Below are 21114 nucleotides of genomic sequence, written 5' to 3' on the forward strand. Positions count from 1 at the left end.
TCAGTCTTCATTAAAACATCGTTAAGATACTTTTGACCAGCGAAGAATAATTTAAATGGTTTTGCAATTATAAAAGTAGATTTGATTAATGACCACGTTTTGCACTCCAATTAGAATGAGCCAATCTTGGATGCAGATAATAAGATAATAAGCGGTGTTTTTTTTCTGCGTAATTTTATTGCGACATTTTTTTCTCAAACTCGGTGCGAAATCGAGATTGGTTCGATCTGTTGCAGATGCAATCACGGGCGTAGATTTAAATGTGAGTAATTATTCCGACGTAAATTCGTGAGGCATAAATAATTCAATCGAACAAGCATTTTGCTGGGAGTGCTGCAACTAGTTTGTTCATTGCCATCGGCGCAGTTTAACCTTCATCTTGGATGAACGAACGCAATTTTCTTAAATTTCCGGCCAATCACTTTGGTGAAAATTGGGAGTTTCATCCATTACCCCAAAAAATGTAGAGTTTCGTCGAAACGGTTCGATGGTTCGTAGCGCGTCGCACAAATCGTCAGTGACGTACACTTCCTTTTTAAACAGGATCCAGAAATAGAACGCCCCACTAAAGGATGATTTTTTTTTGTTTCAGGACCAGTATGACAATTTGTCCATTCACACGTTGAAAGGGATAGATTTTTTGGAAAGATACGGCCATTTTGTTAAAGACAGAGCGACGATAGAGTACGAATATGCAGCGAAATTGAGGTAAGAATTTAACCGTGACCTCTTGGACCTTGCCGGTTTTAAATGCGAAACACTAGGTGGTTGAGAGAGAGATACGGTGGTTCCTGAAGGTTCTGGTCGGAACCCACGCGTATTGCACACCGCGTTCTCTCTAATGGAGAGTTATTACGTTTCGGCACTTAATTTAGTGCTCATCGAAATATTTATATCGGCCATTCTATTTTCGTGGAGATGCTACGTGAGAAAAGCTGTTTCGAGAGGCACCGAAGGAAATTTTTCTTTGTTTAATGTTTGTGAGCAAAGTCGTGGTCAACGTTCGCTCAAGCCCATTTCCAGTTTGTTCCATTTTTTTATTTTAGGGAAATTTCACTCGAGTCAAAAAACAGACTGTCAAAATCTAGTTTGAAACTTGTTGAATGTACATATTTTGCAATTGGTGTGAATTGCAAATGAAAAATGTATCACATGAATATATTGCAATCTCCTAATTACTCTTATTTTGCTAATTACAGAGGTTTGTCATTGGTGGTTTCACCGGAAGCGGCATTAACATGCAACTTAAAAATGATGTGTCCGGTATTTTCAAATTTTTGAAATTTCTGTAATATTTTTGCTTAAATATGTGTCGAGTGCAGGGGCTATGATGCGAGTGCGAGAGAGATAACTCTCGCAGAGAGAGACAGAACACAAAAATAATAATAATGCTGATACTAATCAAATTATCAATCAATATAACACATCAGACTTGATGTAGTGTCAGGATGTCGTAATTTGGTAATTGTCAGTAAATAAAAGAATTGGGTGAACATTACGTTAACAATGGTGTCATGACGGCTTTTGTCGTGGTTCGAGGTGATCGGGGTCTGCACATCTATCACAGGCTTACCTCCTGTAAAATAATAAAATGGGGTGGTGAGTAACCAGTTCGCTGAAAGTGTTGTGCGAGTACAACCAATACATATTTACAATAATAAATCACACACATCTCAAATATGGTACCATCACAACGTCAACTCTTAATAGCTTTGGTAATTGTCAATTATTATTATGTATTCATCGAACTCTAGTACTTTAGGTCATTATCAAGTATTATTAACTTATTGAGCTCTGTCCGGGGTTATTAGGAGAAATGGGAAGGGTTCCTACAGAACCCTCTAGGACTCAGTCCTCATCTCAATAAATAACTGCAATCAAACGAGGCGCCCTGATAACACTCAGCGACCCTCAGTCAATTGTGATCACCAATCGCGACGGAGTTGTGCAATGAGTACAAGTACTCGCCCCGCCCGATAAACAAATGAGCAGCCCTGATAACACTCAGCGACTCACTCGATTCGTCTACTGACAGCTCCCCGGTCTCTGCAGTCCATGTAATCACAATCAATTTCACCCCGCTAGCAGCTCCACGGTCTCTGCTAGCGTACAGTTGCCGGAACAAAGGAAGGTTGGACAGTCTAATTAATTAGCTCGACATGTCGGGGCTCAATCATATCAAAATTAGCAATTGCATCAAACTGTGATGACTCTGATCAAATCAACAACATAATCACCCTCAATGGTGAAAACAACATCGTCTCAATTAATTATAACTCACGAGCAGTCCTGATCCGTGTCAGCGACTCTCAATTAATTATTAATCACGAGCGGTCCTGATCTCAGTCAGCGACCCTCAATTAATTAGCAATCACGAGCAGCCCTGATCTCAGTCAGCGACTCTCAATACTCTCAATCAATTATTATAACTCATTCAAAGACTCATCATACTAATTGTATATAATCATGGCCATGATCATGATCAATATCAATTATTAAAATAGGTAAACTCACCACATCACCAACAGAAACAGGTTACTCAGTGATACACTCACCTTGTGTAAATTAACAACACCTTTCACAAACTCACTTTTGCATAAACTTTAGTAACAAATTCTAATTGGATTCTTCACCCTGCACTCTGTCACAGTTCGTCTTCGACTGGCCTAGTCCGCCCTTTAAATACCCTAATAATAAGTATCCAACAATCACGAAATGGGTCTCATGGTCTGACGCTGACAGATTTGTGACGGTCTGGCATCTCGCACTATCGGGGTGTGCGAGAGGGTTGTAAATAACGTCTCGGTACTGTTTTGTTTGTCTTGAACTATTTATCGAAATTCCTGAAGGTCCAAAACAAGTCTATAAATCCATCTAACCATTGGACGTTACTTAGACATATGCAAAAGACGAAAACAGGAAAAAAAATGTGTTTAATATTTCGTTGTCCTACACGAGGACCAATTTTATGAAAATTTTTAAATGATTATTGATCGATTCTCTTGGCAAAAGTTATCTTGGGGTATACAGGATGGTCGCCATGGTCAATGGGATTTTTTACCTGATCGAGGGATTTTTCTCAGTTTAAGGATCCATTTGATATTAAAATCTAAAATAAATAGAAATTCAAAGTAGAAAAAGACAATGTAAAAAAATAACTTATTGAAAACAGGTTAAAAAAATTGTTGAAAGTGATGTCCTTCTTGCCACAAGTACATGAGCCACTCGTCTCTTCATGCTATTTAAAACATTAAAAAGAACTCTTTGTTAACATTAACAAAGACGCCGCAGAGACACGGATTTTCGATTTGCGAGGCAACGTCCAATTGTTTTTGAGAAATATCACCTCAGCGTTGAGCCTATTGGCTGCGAGATAAATATTAGATTATATCATTAAGAGTAGAAGTGAGTTTTTTTGTGCTGAGTCTAGAGATTGAGACCGAGACGAGTCGAGGTCGAAACTGGGCGAATGTGACTACTTAAAAGAAAGGCAAACTGCCCTGTTCACGAATTTTTCTCGGAAATCAACAACATAAATTTAAGGAATTTTTTTTCCTTAGCTTAGAAGCAATTGCGCGTTGTGACTCCTTACAAGGAAAGTGGACTTCAACAACATTTACGCTAAATGGAAAATCGCTGTCTCGGTGGGTTGAAGCTCTCCTTGTAAGATATGCGTAATAAATCTGAGGCGACTTTGATGTGACATTTTTTTAGACATTCTTTATTACAACTTACAACACAAAAGTGTTCTCAAAGGAATATGTTCAAATAGAGGCAGATATTTATAATGTACAGTTGGTTTCAACAACAATTTGGATTTTGTGCTTTTGTCAATTAGTTGTCAAATTGTCATTTTCCTTCGCTTTTGCTTTCAAATAATTTTTTGCAATAGCCCATTGGAACGAAATAGATGGGGTCTGAATACCATTGGAAGCGGTAGGAAAATCGAAGATTTGGCAGCAGTACTTGAAATTGGAAAGGGTACAATACTGTAAAGTAAAAAAAGGGAATATGAATGAATCGTTAAATGAAAGGCGAGTTTTGGTCGACTAAGAGTTACGGACGCAGACCAAGAAGGATAACTAATCCACTTTCCAAAGAATACTATTGTAAACGCAATTAATGAGGCTCACTTCGCTGCATCCATAGAATAAGGCGTCTTGTTGTATTGGTGGATCAGGCAACGATCATGCGGCTAAAAAGCCTTTTAATACCATTTCCATAAGAAACAAACAGTTGATTTTGCCCTTACATTTCTTGGGGAGGAAGATTTTTGGAACAGTGTATTGTGGAAGAAAGATTCAATGCAAATACATACTTATATTGGAATATTTGAAGAAGTTATGCTGCCGTCGGTCATTGAAGTCTTTCCTCTGAATGATTTTATTTTTCAACATGATAATTGTTCAACACATACGTCGGTCCTTGCACAGAGCAAATATTATTACCGTTTTACCATGACCTTCCAGAAGCCCAGACACTAAACCTATTGAAAATGTATGTTTCATTGTCAAAAAAATAAGGGACGAATGGTAAAATTGTCTTCTACAATATTACAGAAACTTAATTTAAGCGTTTACATTCAATCCTTGAAAAGTATGGGGGTTCTGACAAACTACAACGGAAGCTGTTAAGTGTTTATAAGTTCTTTTACTAACTAAATAGTTATTATTCTGTATAGTTTGTGCATTTAGACAATTCAGAACTAAAGTAGTAAATACTTATTTTCACATGAGTAGCGCTGTCAGATAACTTTTCAGGTATGAGGCCGAAATTTGAAACACGAGGCAAAACAGGCCGAATACCTGAAAAGTGACAGTGCACGAATATTGAATAACGTTTTTCATGTTCGTTTGGGCTCTTAAAAAACATTGATTTTGAGGTTATCTTTGACAGATGTCAAGTTAGGTATATAACCAGGAAAGTTTATAGGTATATCTAGTTATAGACCACTTTCCCGGTTATGTGTATCTGTATGTGTATATGTATCTCAGGAAACGAACATGAAAAAATTGTTGCATTTTGATAAATTGACAACGTCAAACTGTACAAAAATTGCAAAAATGTGTCAATATTTTGAGGAATAGGGGTGTGTCTAAAAGTACTCATATTTTTGACACCTGGCAACAGTTTGTCTTTTAGACATTTTTAGTTTTCTACTACTTCTTGAACTGAACTATATACAAAGTGTCTATAAAAGAACGTAAGCATATCAAGAGTGTTGTGGAATTCGAATATATTTGATTTTTGCCGCTCTGTAGCATATTGTGGTCTCAAATAGAAAAACAGAGATTATGTCCATTAATGACAGGTTTTTAATAAAGACTTGTAAGACGAAAAGTAATTAGAATATAGAAAAACTGAAGAAAATCACAAGCAAAATAACTAAGACACCGAACTCACAACTGACGCTAAAATTGTAATTGTACATTTGACAGTTGACATCTGATTTGACGGCCTGAACAGCTCGATATAGTTTGGCACAAAAAAATTATAGAACCGCACAATTGATATAAAGGGTGTTTTTTTTTTAATTTGGCGTCGAAGTAGGCGTTGGAGAGTCGATTGAGATCGCACCACTCGTGTAAAGTGTAAGATTTAAACAGTTGATCCGTGATCCGTAACCTGTATAGTGCGTTCACAATCGACAGTTCAACGCCTACTTCGACGCCAAATTTAAAAAAACACCCGTTACCTTCTTTTATAAACATTATGTGTAATGTATGACAATAATCAAAGAGATGATGCTCCTTGTGGAGTTCATAATTCAAATATGTATCTTCAAACGAATTATGTAACATATTGTTAAAAGCTTTCAAGATTAACTACTTGAAAATCAGTTTCACTTTATTTAAATAATGTCAACGTTACCACCAATGATTCCATGTTTTCTGAGATCTATCAAGGTAATAAGTTGGAATGTTTCCAAATTAGTAGAATCATTTGCAAATGTAACCAAAAACTACACAACTTCTTACATAGATCATCTGATTAGCCACATGTTGGATATGCTATTTAAAATGTAGATTAAAATGGAAGCAAGTTTTTACATGTAAAATTATTAAAACAAAATGCAAGTCTGATATTGTTTTCAAAAACCCTCCAATTGAAACATTATTTCGCCTATAATTTTTTTTGGAATTATATCGCTGTAGTGCAGCTTTTTTGTAAATTACTTAAAAGAAAGATTCGCGTACAAAGTTGCACAATAAGTAGTTGACCTTTGACAAACAAAGGAAAGTTTTCATCAAGTTTTAGTTTAATCTGAGAATTTTTATGTATTGCCATATTTGTCAAATTTATTAAACTCTGTTGGAGTTGTTAAGAAATTAAATACATACATTATGTAAAGATACTTCATTGATATTCAATTTTTTAATACAAGCAAACAAAAATCCTGTTAATTTTTTAAGTGTAGTTATCATTGACATGCAATTAGGTTTTTTTTTTGTGGATTGAAACTTTGGAATTTCAATAAACTTATTCCTTAATAATTATACAAAATTTCATTCAAAACCACTGTAGTTATTACATTTTTACATAAACTAAAAACAGCTGTATTCGCATGTCTGTGGGATTAGCTACCAGGGCATTTTTTTATCGTGTGGGATATCAGAGATAAAAGAAGAGAAACGTGTAATTGCAGATGATTCACAAGAATCGTGTGTCTTGGCTCAAATCCTCATCAAGCTTTGAAAATATGGATAGTAGGAGTCTTATGCAGGTCTTTATAACGTACTAATACTTTTATGAGGGTTGGAACGTTTGGGACAGGACAGAAGGTTCAGAAATGGGCCGTATTTAAACATTTAAACAGTGCGGTCGGTTTCTACACATTACAAAATTTTGAGTACCATCAAGCTGCAAATGTTCGGAGCGTGCCGAAGCGACCGAATGCGGTATTATTTTAGAATGAGTTTACAATATCTTGTACTCCTACTATACGTACTTTTTTAAAAATATTGTTTTGCTGTTTTTTGAACAGTTGCTTGTTTTGCATATAAAATTTACGGACAAATATATTCGGATTAAAATGTCGAAAGTGGTTTGGCAGCACCGCCATTCGAACCCAGCATGGCTCCAACAGGACAGCCTGAAAGGACAAGACTCGAGGTTCAACCGAAGAATTCCACCCGAACAGGATTTTGTCGCGTTTTCTCCACACTTTTTACGGTCGCAAATAAATCTCCCGGACGTGTACACAGGCAGACTCGCAAGAAAAACGTGTCCGTCGTACAGCATCACCTTGTAAGTCATCGCGCATTGTTCGCTCCATTATAATTAATCCGGGGAAAAAAGCCGAACATTTCGCAAAACTTGCTACGCCGGATTTAAAAGATCAGCGACCGTTGGCGCCTACGTAGGACTGCATAACATACCAACACCAACCCGACTGCTAAAACTGGCAACAAGCCTCCGTTCTCGTAACATATTGTTGTTTGTCTTGTAAAATACACTTTTGTCCGGTGCTCCATGGAAATGTCACTCCGAACACGACGTGAGAATATCATTTTTCAAGGTTGGGAGTTGACAACACCGAAGACGCAATTTTTGCAGACGCACCGGAGTGGTCGAACAATGATATTTGTTTCAAACAATGACAATTTTTTTTCCACTTAATTTGCCGTCGAGAACTGTAATTTTCGTCTTGGCGTGTGGGTTTTGCTTTTTGCTTGCGCAACAGACTTGCGGAGAGATTTTAGTCGAAGGAAATCGGTGACGGGAAATTTGAACGGAATTTCGTGGCAACACAACCCAGTAAAGAACTCGTACAAGAGGAAGTGATCCGTTTGATATCGATAAATACATCCTACGACCATCTGGAAGGTGGAATTGATCAGGAGACATATTCAATAAACAACGTTTTAATTATACCTACGCTCAATTAGTTGGAATGGTTTTTTCTGGCTTTTGTGTAGAATTGCGGAATATTTTAGTGAGTCACCAGATTGAGATGTCAAATTGTATTGCACCTTTTCTGTTGGGTCGAATTTCCGCGTCCCACAACTAAAATTGAAAATTAAAAACCTACACCAATAATCATAAAATTAAAACGGTTTTCTCTACACCTTTATCGGCCCAACTGAATAGGAGCATAAATTTTAGGAGCTATTTTTAAAAGTGTTGGGGAACAAATGATTCATGAAATAGTCCTGTTGCGAATTTGTGGTTTCTGACCGTGACAGTTCAGGGAGAAAATACAATTAAAATTGATTGCGAAGGTTGAAAATTCGGCAACCAATAAGAAAAGTATTCATTTGAGTCATTTTTGGAAAAAAATTAGTTGTACTCAGTGCGTAGTAGAGGTATTGGATTCTCTCATGGGCTGTAACCTTGGAAATATCTGCGCGAAGGCAAATAGACACTAACGTAATGAATGAATTTCAGATCGGTTTGTAGCGCCTGCTCGAGGCTGATTCGCAGTTTGCGCAAAGCCCATGAGAAAATCCATCATCTCTAGCTATTTGCTCATGATTTTCCGGTTTATGGCACAACAAATGGGTGTTTTTGCTAAAAAGAACATATTCTTGTAGCGTTTTGCTGAAAAATTCTAGCTCTGTCACACCAATTTTACCAAGGACGATCAAATTCTTTAAAATGGCCAACAGTAAGTCCGGATGTAAGTCATATTGAATACCACTGGTAACTTATGGAACGGACACTGAATCAGAAGAGATGACAGCCCCAGGGGGCTAGAAATTCTTCCTCGGACTTTAAATGAACGCCGCAAAAATTAGTTTTGGGTTTTTTTGTCGCTTCTAATCATCGTTTTTTAAATAAGTTTTTTGGAATGGTATCATCAACAAAAACAAAACATTTAAACATTTTAAGGTTGAAACATAATCATGGTGTTGGGTGTTGAAAACGGTCAACAATGAAAGTAAACCATTGTTCACAAAAAATCAATTAGAAGGTGCTCATTAGATGGATCAATCGAGGATGTAAAAGGACAAACCGAAAGAAAGCTAATGAAAAGAGTTGAACGACTCGAAGCTCCCGGTCAATTTTCTTTCAACTACACTTTTTAGCTCAAAGAAAATGTCTCGTTGACACTATTTCAGGCAATTTTTTAAAAGTTTGTGCATACATTATGGATTTATGCTACCGGATGATGATGCTACTTAGTAGATGACGAGCAAAAGATTGCCATAAAATATGAAAAAGGATCAACCAGTCGCAACGTGATTAGTTTCTGATGCCAACCGTAAACCATTCCGTCCCATCACCAGTTTTTCCTGTTTGCTCATATATAGGAAGATTTTTAATCAGATTCCAATTAATCGAGACATCATCCAGGACGGCATATTTTAATTTTAAATCGCCTACATTGCGCTCGTTAAGATTAAAAGTAAAACGTAGGATTTTGTACGTACAACACACTGACAGAAACCGTCAAAGAATCGATAAGAATATCGAAACGGGTCAACAAACTGTGAGATTCACTTTCGTATCCTGATGATTGTGAAGCACTTCTTTTCAGTAAAATGAAAACAGTGTTCTCAATTTCATAAATCAATTTACGCAACAGGCCGGACAAACCGCACGAGTCATTGTAGAAAAACACAATGAGCGAGTAATTGTCGGTTTTTCTGTTAATCTGAAGAATGGCCGCTGGCTTGACGCTATTTTGTGCTGCAATTTATGGAGAAGGAATTTTTTGAAAAAAGAGTATTATAAATAATGATAATAAGGAGAAGTTGGGTTTGTGTTAATTAAGAGTTGCTGGAAAAGGTTTGCCGCAAACTGAATTTACTGTGGTATTTTTTGAACAAAAAAAATCACCCTGTATATTAGCATAAAAAATAAAATCGGGCTTTGTGTTATTAATTATAATGAATAGAGACATCTATTTGTAAATTTTGACGGAATTTAACATTTAATAACAAAAAACACTCCCAAAAAAGAATCAAAGAATCAAGAAATTAATAAATAATAATAATAATTAAATTCTTTGTAACCAAGAGACAAAACGTCGGAGATTTCTTCGTTCATAGTAGTTAATGTATTTTATGTACCTATTTATCTCGATAATCGAATATCTTTATAGCCGTTGTTCAAATGAAATCCTGGACTGGGAAGGCGTTGGAAACCGTCAATTGTTTTGGCTTTTTTAAAGTGTAGATTGACAGTTGTAATTAGACGATTAAAATTTATAAACAAAAAATCTTCCAGTATTTTTTTTTCTTTCATTGCAATAGCACTAGCATTGCACTTGCATTGCACTAGCGATTCCTATTCTCCAAGCAAATATTTAAGGGCACTCTTTGCTGAAAACGAACGTGTTCAATTATGTGGCGATTAAATGTAAATAAAAGTCATTCGTGTCAAACGGCGGGAAATTCAAACTTTACACCGTTCCAAATGGTTTACGTTTTTCAAGGCCTACTCAGCCCAGGTTTTCATTTGAACGCATGATAGATGAAGACCATGAAGATATCGAAATTGAGTTTATTTTTAATCTTGAATTAATTTACTTTCTAGGATATAAACTGTGGTTGTTAAGGAATAAATCTGAGAAGTAATTAAAATTGTAGCCTGAAAATCTTGTTTTATTAAGACGAATAATGCTGTAAAATGCACTTGACCTTAATCATGTAAATATGTATTAAACTTTTATCTCGTTTTATCTCATTTTTGTTCTTTTTCGCGAATGCTCTTTATCAAGTTATTTTCTGACAGTGGTATTCTTTATTTTTCCACCTAAGCGAGTGAGCGTAAAGATGAGCAAATATAATTCATTTAGGAAAATAAATTGTTTGGCAAAATCTGCTGTCGAAGACTGCAAATATTGATTTATGCAATTCGACAATGAGCGTAGACTGATCCGATATGATTTTGTAGGTGGCTTAGTAAACTAATTTAATTTAGATTTCACAGCGATTGTTCAGGAATGCGGGTCAGATTTTATTAAATGTCACCTTCAGGGCGACAGTTATTATAACAAAGAATGTTTAATTAAACTCACTCCTCTTTATGCTTTTTTATAACAATAAAAAAAATTAATTACATTTTAGTGAGAATGAAAAATAATGTGTGTGATTATGAAAACGGATATAACGAGTGCTCAAAAAATTTGTGGTCAAGTAGGTCATAGTTTTCTCTCTTATTGTACAAACGCAGGTCATATTTTCAGTTGGTATTTATTTTATTCTGAATTAAATCATCAATTTAAAGTAAAACCGATCATGTAGCACAAAGAAAACTGTGTTGGTTAGAATGAAAGTTTTACGCCAAACAAATAATTCACGTAATACTTGTTCGCTGCGTTTGACATCTATGATTTGACAGTTCATGAAACTACACCCATACGTCAACGGAAACAAAAGCAAGTACCAGGTTACTTGACCACAAGTTTTTTTGAACGCTCGTTATTTCGATATGTTTTGTCGCCACAGAATTACAGCATATATTTCTTTGCCTCCCTCTTCACTTTCAGCTTTGTTTTCACTTTCACGGTCTTGCTTTGTCATCATGAAATCAAACGCAACACTCTTTATAACACGATTCAGAATTGCCACTCCTACAGGATTTATTTTGCAGGAAAATTTATAAGATTTTTATTTTTATACCTGTTTTCTTTTTATTACATTAGTGTGATATATTTCTTGTTAACGTCAAGAAAAAGAATTGTGCTTGATTTTGTTTGTTAACGTGGCAACTGTCAAACCACAGATGTCAACAGTCATTTATGCGAGTTTTTGTGCTTTATGATTTAACTTGTAAATACCTTGATATACGTGTCTGAAGGAAACGTCAAAGCACATGACCTGTGTGTGTAAAAGAGAAAACCTTGGCCTCCTTGACCTCAAAATTTTTTGAACACTCGTTATTTAATTTTATTCATGTTCTAGTGTTTTTTTTTGGTCGCGTCCCAACAACATGGTCTACCAATCTGTCAAAATAGGTTAGCACAGATCCAACATCTCGCTTTTTGCTCGTCTTCATTTTAATTAGTGCCTCGCGTGCCAAACGAAACCAACATCCACTCAGATGAAAAGTAATTTATATGAATATTGTTTGATTCACAGTATTGTGAGTGCTGTTCACAATGGAGTCTGTCCGCGATAAAGAGAACAATTGCTTTCCATTTCGACCAAGCTCGAAGAGTCGAAAGTTTTCGCGATTTATTCCGACAGGAACTGCATTAATGAAAACATTTTCTCCGCTTCTAACCGTACCGTTTTTGTTGCAGGAGATTGGTGAAGACCTACCAACCCAAGAAAAAGGATGAAGAAGACTACCAGTAAGTTAACAACCGCAAATTAAACCTACGCAGTTAAAATGTAATTGGACTAGGAATAATTTCGCTTTTTATTGCGAAAACGACCGACTGCGACATTGCACAAATCGCTGGTTTAAATTAGCGTTTAGGTTTTTTATCGGGCCGAGTATTAATTGCAGTATAGTTATAATCAGTTCGCAACAGGAAATATTTAACCACTTATCAAACGATGAAATGTCGGTAAAAGACAGACTTTGAAATGGCCGCATCCAGCGCCACCAATTATTTTTCAACGGAACGTTTGTCCAGTCCCAACCGAAGACATTCCACTGGTTAAGGTCAACGTTTGCGACCCCAGAAGCGGTTGCAACCGAGATAAATAAAAATTTTCATACGCGCTCACATACGTAATTTTCCTTTCCCTTTTTAATACCACAGTTTCTGTCATTGTGCAGATTATTTAATTCAATCATGATGCATTAATACATATATCACTCCGAAGAGAAAGCGAATTAGTTGGAGAAAAAAACACACTCGTCAATTGTCATAACGGAAGACTGGTACGTTATGCAATATTGCATGTCGAATCGTTATCTGTTGATAAAACGATTCTCGTGCTATTGTTGCAACTCACTCGAAAATATTACGTACGGGTGATGATCATCAAAGGTTTTTGTCCTTTTACAGTTACTCAACTTGAATTCGGCGAAACAAATTAGGTAGCAAATTTGCGTCGAGTTGATGAACTTGTCTGTAACAATTTCCAGTGTTTTTGTTTTCATAAGTGTGGTATTTAACTGCACGTCTGATTCATTTGGACTACCGGGAAATCTTCCGTAATTGCAATTAGTCACTTTGTAGCAAATTAATATTACTCTCTGCATCGCATGATATCTGAAGGTATGCAAGTAATTAGTCCTTCAAGGTTGAGATGGAATTTTTTTTGAAAGATGTATTAAAAGCGCTTTCAGATTTCGCTTGACAAAGGAGATGTTGTAATATGGAGGTTCGTTCCTTTGCAGGTTCACGTCGTGTAGAGCTTTTAAAATATTGATGAATGAAATCAACGACCTCGCTGGCCAACACGAGGTTGTCGCCGAAAATCTTCAAGCCAATGTAATAAAGGAGTTGAATGCGTTAGTGAAAGACATCAGGGAAGAGCGAAAAGTGAGTATGGAAAAAGATCAGGTGGTCGTTCTTATCCGAAAATATGTGTTATCGTTGCAATTGCAAATCGTAAATGTTTTTGGAAAAGTTGAAGTCAATGATGTGGTATACAAGGTGAGGTAAAAAATATGTAACACTAAGATAACTGTAATAAATAAAACTCAAAATAATAATGGTATACCAAATATAAATGAAATTAAAGAATTCTGGTCAAACATATGGTCAAATGAAGTTCAATTTAATAATCAGGCAGAATGGATTCCTAATGTAGAAAATGAGATACCAGATAGTAATAATTCACATCATATTCAAATTAGCCTTGAAATTTTAGTTAAAAATATTAATAGTTCACATAATTGGAAATCCCCTGGAGGTGACCAAATTCATAACTTTTGGTTAAAAAAATTTACTTGTATTCATAAATGCTTACTTGATCACTTTAACGGATTTATTAGGGAACCTAACACATTTCCAGAGTTTTTGGCCCATGGTATAACATATCTGAAACCAAAAGATTCCGATACTAAAAATCCATCAAAATATAGGCCAATCACATGTCTGCCTACAATTTATAAAATTATGACATCTTGCATTAAAGTAATAATTTACGACCATTGTCAAAAATTAAATATACTTAATGAAGAACAAAAAGGTTGTGTTAAGGAGTGTTTTGGTTGTAAAGAACAACTCATAATAGATACGGTAATAATGGAACAAGCTAGAAAAAATAATAGAAATATTTATACCGCATTCATAGACTACAAAAAAGCCTATGATTCAGTACCACATTCATGGTTAATTAAAATTCTTAAAATTTATAAAATTAATTCGGATTTGATTAACTTTTTATCACATGTCATGACATTTTGGAGAACTACTTTAAATTTATCAATAAACAATACTAAATTAAAATCCGAGCCTATTCAAATTAAACGGGGAATTTATCAAGGAGATTCTTTAAGTCCTTTATGGTTTTGTCTAGCCATTAATCCTTTGACAAATCTATTAAATAGCACTGGATATGGTTTCAATATTAGACTTAATAATACCACCCTATCCAAATTAAATCACCTTCTTTATATGGATGACATAAAACTTTATGCATCTAAAAAGAATCACATTTTATCTTTATTAACAATAACTGAAAATTTCTCAAATGATATTGGCATGAGTTTTGGTATTGATAAGTGTAAAACGCAATCAATATGTCGTGGTCATTACGAAAATTTAGAATATATAACTAAAGAAGGAGAAATCATTAAAAATTTAAATAAAGGAGAATTTTATAAATATTTAGGTGTTAATCAATCAAATCATATTCAACATTCAATTATAAAAGAAAATTTAGAAAAACAATTTTATTTAAGAATTAAATCTATTTTAAAATCAAAATTAAACGGTAATAATTTAATTAAAGCAGTTAATACATATTATATGCTGTTCCATTGTTGACCTATTCTTTTGGTGTTATAAAATGGTCCAAAACTAATTTACAGAATATAAATATTCAAACTAGAGTTCTCTTTACAAAATTTTGTAAACATCACCCCAAATCTGCTATTGAAAGATTTAATTTACCACGCGAAAATGGTGGTAGAGGTTTTTCAAATCTAGAAATTCTACAACACAATCAAATTGCTTCACTAAATAGTTATTTAAACATTAAGGGAGGTAACTAATATTTACCTGTCGAGGACAAGTTTGCCCCCGAGCGATAGCGAGGGGTAGCAATAGAGTCCGAGACTGGTTAAATTAGTTACCTCCCGAATTGTTTATAATATTTTTTCTACTCTCAAAGTTATTTTGAACTGCATACTTTATTTTTGATGAATTTATTTTAAATATTTGAATAAAATATTAGTATGTCTGTTGCCGGTTGCTACGACTTGCATCACACAAAACGTCAATATTAAAAGCGTCGTGTCAAAAGTTTGTAAAATGAATTTGAACAAAATTAAAAGAGAAATGGAAGTTGCTGAGGCTGCAAACGCTTCATGTTCGTTCCCCCTGCCACAGAAATCGAATAAACGTTACCATAAGGCATATTAGTGTTTTGTTTGGTTTAATTTTTGTCACTTATTTCCCCGAGGGAGGTAAGTGGTTACTTACATCCCGTCGTTAATAGTAACCAACGGTAGGTCAAAAAAGTTGTACCTACATCCACCAAATCAATGTCATAACAACGTACTTACCATGTAGAGAGTGGAAAAAAATTATTTTCTCAATAGAGCTCGTGATAACACTTTTTTTAATGCTTTGGTTTCAGCGGATAAAGGTTACACACCTTTAAATTTAAGTGATAATGTAATTTCAGATATTGTTGAGCCAAATATACCTGACACTATAGCAAATATAAAACAAAAGTCTTTACATGGTAGATATTTTAAAGAGCTAGAACAGCCAGAAATTAATATTCAAGCTTCTCATGCATGGCTTAAAAAATCAAATATTCATCCTGAGACTGAGGGTTTTATATTTGCAATACAAGATCGTGTTATAAATACAAGAAATTATAAAAAACACATATGCGGTTTACAATCGATCATCGATAAATGTAGGATTTGCGGAACTGAAGGGGAAACCATTGAACACATCATTTCTTCTTGCACCGTTTTGGCTCAAAGCGAATATAAAAAACGTCATGATATATTCGCAAAAATTATACACATGAATTTAGCAGTTAAATTCAATTTATTAAAGGATACACAACCACATTACATTTATAAACCAGAAAGTTGTTTAGAAAATGACAATTACAAATTGTATTTTGATCGGACAGTTTTAACTGACATTCACATTCAGCATAACAGACCAGACATTATTATTTTAAATAAACAACAAAAGCAAGCATATCTTTTAGATATAGCTGTTCCAAATTCACACAATATAACACAGACATATAATACAAAAATTAATAAATATTTAGAACTCTCCGTTGCTATGAGAAATCTTTGGTGTTTAGAAAAAATTTCGATTTTACCATTTATAATTTCAGCAACAGGAATAGTACCGCAATCTCTTTTTAAAAATTTAAAAATTTTGGACTTAGACAACAAATTGGTGGTTGAAATTCAAAAAGGTATATTATTATACTCATGTCATATCGTGAGGAAATTCCTTAACATTGACACAGAACATAAAACACAAAAAAGTCAAAATGTGGAGGCGAGACGCCGGTAATTATGTTGATAAGCACTGCACTATTACTTGATAGTATTATCCGTAATAGTGTATGTACTCCGGCAAAATTGCCGTGCCGCCGGGTGGAGGTGGGATACGAGAAGTATGTAATGGTTTTATGAAGGCCGCGGCAGTTTATTTTTTCAAATATGCTCTATTTTAAGATTAATTTTTTGCGGTTTGAAGGAAATGTTTTTTTCAATAATACGAGTATATGACAGTTGTAATTAGAGCAACGTTTGACATTAAAAGTAGAATAACTAACGATTTCTACTCTATAAGCAAATATCTAAGGGCACCTTTTGCTAAAAACAATCATGTCCAATTATGTGCCGACTAAACATAAACAAATGCCATTCGTGTCAAACGGCGGGAAATTCAAACTTTACTGTTCCAAATGGTTTACTTTTTTCAACGCCTACTCAGCCCAGGTTGCCATTTGAACGCATTCTATAATTTGCAGCTGAGTTAAGTGTCAAAAAATGTATGTTGTTATCACGATCGAGTAAAAATTTAAGTCTCTATTCATAGAGATAACGAAAATATGAGACTGTCTTTATCTTTCTGTGCGGTGGATTTCATATGAAAACCATGGCAGTGTCTTAACAAATTAATGTGTTGATAATTTTGAGAACTTACCTTGTATATGTTTAATAATAACATCAGACAGAATAATATATTGTGCAACAAGTGTTGAAAGTAGCACTTTTCACACGCATGTGACAGTTTGCCGACACGAGCCGTAAGCGAGTGGCACAAGTGACAAAGTGTGAAAAAAAGGCCTTTCACACGTTTTGCACACTATTCTTTTTCTACGACTGCAGCAAATACACAGAAAAGTAATTTGTCATTGTGACACGTTAAAAAATAAATTGTTATCATTTCTTTGAAATAAGCATTTTTATTTCTACTGTAATTTTTTTTACATTAATCCAATCTTTATCTACTATTTATAAAGATTGTGGCTTTAGTTTTAAATTTCAAATGTTATTTCTGTGATATCTGTTATCATCGGTATTATCGTGACCTGCTTATTTGTTATGTTGTCTCGCATTACATAAAGTAAAATCTCGTCATCTCCGATTGTCGTATAGAAAATATGTATTATTAATTTCTACCATTACTGTAAAGCGGTTCCGAACAGATCTTTTGATTTTTTGTTGATTTTCAATTTTAGAAGCAACTGCAGGAAGGTCACCGATTGACCCAGTCCCTGCAGACACAGCTGGAGAACCTGCAGCGGTCGAAGAAAGCCTACGACAAGGCGTACCGAGATAACGAAAAAGCGTTAGAAAATTTCCAAAAAGCTGACGCCGACTTGCATTTATCGAGAGCAGAGGTAGAGTCGTTTCCTCCCTGTCGCGACCACTTCCATATTTGACTCGGTTTCCCTTCCAGGTCGAGAAACAACGTGCGAATTTATCTTACAAAACTCAAGTTTGTGATACTGCGAAGAATGAATACGCGATGCAACTGCAAAGGACAAACGAACTACAACGACAGCACTTTCGATCGGGACTACCGGAAGTTTTTCGGCAGTTGCAGGAACTGGACGAGAAGAGGATCAAGAATATTAAGAATTTTATACGTAGCTCTGTAGATATCGAACGTAATGTGTTTCCTATTATTAATAAATGTTTAGATGGCATTTTGAAAGCCGCCGACATCATCAACGAGAAAGAGGTTAGTGTTGTGGTGGTTTCGTCGTCGTCCTTATTGTGTTGATCGTTTGTTTTGTTTAAGGATACGATACTTGTTATAGAAAAGTATAAATCGGGATTTTTACCGCCGGATGATATTCCCTTCGAAGATTTGTCTAAAGGTGGTAGTGATTCGGGTAGTGCTAATAACATTAATAATATTCAAATTAGTGGAAAGTTGAAAGAAGGTGGTTACACAGTGAAAGGGACAATTACAGGAAAAGCGATGAAAAAACGAGCCGGGATATTTCACATTTTTGGAAGCAGGGGGGTACGTTGCTTGAATTTTTTTTTTTGAGAAAAAATACCCGTTGTGTTCACAGCTTATTGTGTCTAAATTAACGAAGAAAAAAAATAAATAGAAGTCGTCAAGAGTAAATTGGTTAGCAGGTTTATGTTACATTTTTTTTTGTGTGTATTCAATTTTCATTTAAAAGGGTTTTCGTGTTCACGGTGGCACTTTTAATCCCGACTAATGCAGCTTATATAACCGTCCTTGTTGCACACTAGAATTCTAATTTATGGAAACGAGCGAGACTATTATTTTATTCTTTTGTTTTGGTGTTCCGTTTCCCGTCGTCTCTGTGTCAGTGGGGGAAGCAAAAGAAAGTCGCGGCGCTTCCTCCGACGCACTACAAAAGTGATTATAAATTAAAATTCATCGAACTTTGTGTCACTCGACAAAGTCCAGAGAACAAAATTGTGCACATTTCCGTGTAAATGTGTACGCAATTAACGTAAAACAAGTTAACAGGGAATGATAATTTACGTAAATGAGTGTTTAGATAACACGACGAAGGTTACCTTTCAGAGTTGTCAGAAGTGTTGCCAACTCGAGACTGCTTTCGGTGGGCTACGAAAGGGGTTCCCGGTAATGTCGAAGTCGAAAACATTTTTTTCACGTTCGTTTCGTTTCTCGTCGGAATGTAAAAACAAATGAACTTTTTACAGTAGTTGATGCTCGTTTCAGACATCCTAACAAGCAGAGACAATGAGACCGTGTGAAAAGACACAACCTTCAAATTAAAAATTCTCTGACATGACAACACGATTTGAGTCAGTCTACAGAGATTTTTATTTTTGTGGACAATGAGATCCTAGTTTATTTTGTTTTACACCTAGAAGTTTATTATTAGATTTTTTTGTATTTAAATATTTGGAATGTAGTAGAAAGATTAAGTTTGGAAATTTATGGCAATTATAAAATTAATTATGAAATATTGCGACTCGTGCCGTAAACATACATTTTCTGTTTTCTTTCCCGCACCGTGATTTATCCACTTATTTTTCTCTTAATTTAGACCCACAATGATCTCTGAACACAATTCTTCCTCCTCTTTTCAGTTTTTATTTAAATTCTCTGTGATGGTTTACAATATTATTTCGTGCTTTCAACGCTGGACTGTTTAGTGATTTGGCATTGGAAGAATCTAAATTTTTTTTGTATCGATTGGAATTAGAACAATCACAGTTCACGTACTCTAGACCGTTTTGTTTTCTTTTACTCTTCTATTTATACAGTTTCTATTTTAAATGCATTTTGTAACACTTTTGTATGATTTCCTTCTATTTGGTGATGGTGACCTCGATGTGTGGGCTATTTGTTACCATTATATTGTTATAGTAAGTAATTTTCTTTATTACAAAACGCATGGATGTTAACACGTTTCATGTAAATATACATCTCGATTTTTTTTTTGCATTACATGTTGCACGAGTAATTACCGCTTTAAGGAATCACCGCAAAATCGTTAACTGCTTCGCATTTTTAAATCAACAAAACCAGGCATACTCAGTAAACGACGGGACACTAAAAATAATGTAATTTTTTTAGCTTCACAGAAACCTTGCTTTTTATGAATATTTTTATTTCGCCGGCTTCTATTCTAACAAAATTTTGTTTTAATTGTGTAAATATATATTTTTTACCAAGGGCATGTGCTAATGCTTTTATGTTTTCATGCGTACAGAAGCTTACAGAAGTCTGTATGGCGATCAAGGTATGTTGCTTAGCTCATCTTTAACTTAATTTTAAGTTAGAATGAAAATGCCACTGACACCTCACTTCACACAAACTGAATCTCTTCCTCTTTGCCCAATCAGTAATGACTAGTTCCTAGTTTTCTTCTTACAATGTTGTGGTGCCTCGGAAAATTTTCACAACACTACATATTTTTATAAACATCATTGCAAGAGTGAGTGTAAAGAAAACAGAGCATTTACATGTTTTCCAAAAATAAACGATTTTGTGTGTATTTGTTTCGCTTTGAATTCTGCGCGTAGCCTTCCTGTTTTGAGGGAAAGCTGAGTCGTTGAACTGAAAACTTTTCTTTATGCAAGACGGTGTGAATCGAAAAACTTTTACTTTTCAAAAGAAACCCCTGCGAATGTTCTCATTACGCAGTGTTAAATGCTCTGTTTCGACCACATTCCTCGCAACATCGTTGATGAAAAGAGAAAATCCATTAAACCATCAAAACCAGACACGACACACCTAAGAACTGTTCTGTAAATGTTTCTGCTGTAACGTGAGTGTCGTAACAGCTTAGATTGCTGTAGAATAGATCGATTGTAGTGTTTGTGCGTCGTCATCGCTTTAAATGGACTCCTCAAATAAACGCGCGGGTGTGTCTTGCAGAACGCGGCCATTTCTGACGGAAAGGAGGACCTAAGCGACCTGCCACCCAACCAAAGGCGGAAAAGGCTGACGCAGAAAGTGGAAGAGCTCAAGGGTAAAGTTGCTCAAGAGACGGCAGCCAAGGACGGACTGATGAAGATGAAAGGGGTGTACGAGGCGAATCCTGCTCTGGGAGATCCGATGACCATCGAAGGTAGATATTGTGG

At 35.2% G+C, this 21114-nt stretch overlaps 1 protein-coding gene across 7 annotated transcripts in view; it reads left to right on the forward strand.

The window, feature by feature from the left end:
• Positions 1-21114, forward strand: part of Cip4 (formin-binding protein 1-like Cip4) — a 58648-nt gene that overhangs the window by 33266 nt on the left and 4268 nt on the right. For 4 of the 7 annotated variants that reach the window (XM_069057086.1, XM_069057090.1, XM_069057085.1 and 1 more), the window contains exons 2-9: positions 593-708; positions 12194-12244; positions 13246-13390; positions 17748-17909; positions 17969-18253; positions 18314-18541; positions 20241-20270; positions 20909-21101. In XM_069057086.1, the coding sequence (XP_068913187.1) occupies positions 593-708; positions 12194-12244; positions 13246-13390; positions 17748-17909; positions 17969-18253; positions 18314-18541; positions 20241-20270; positions 20909-21101 (1210 nt within the window). The remainder of the gene's footprint in view (positions 1-592; positions 709-12193; positions 12245-13245; positions 13391-17747; positions 17910-17968; positions 18254-18313; positions 18542-20240; positions 20271-20908; positions 21102-21114) is intronic. The other 3 variants (XM_069057088.1, XM_069057087.1, XM_069057091.1) reach the window with 3 other exon arrangements.

This window comes from Tenebrio molitor, chromosome 8, assembly GCF_963966145.1.
Source record: "Tenebrio molitor chromosome 8, icTenMoli1.1, whole genome shotgun sequence".
Lineage (NCBI taxonomy): Eukaryota > Metazoa > Arthropoda > Insecta > Coleoptera > Tenebrionidae > Tenebrio > Tenebrio molitor.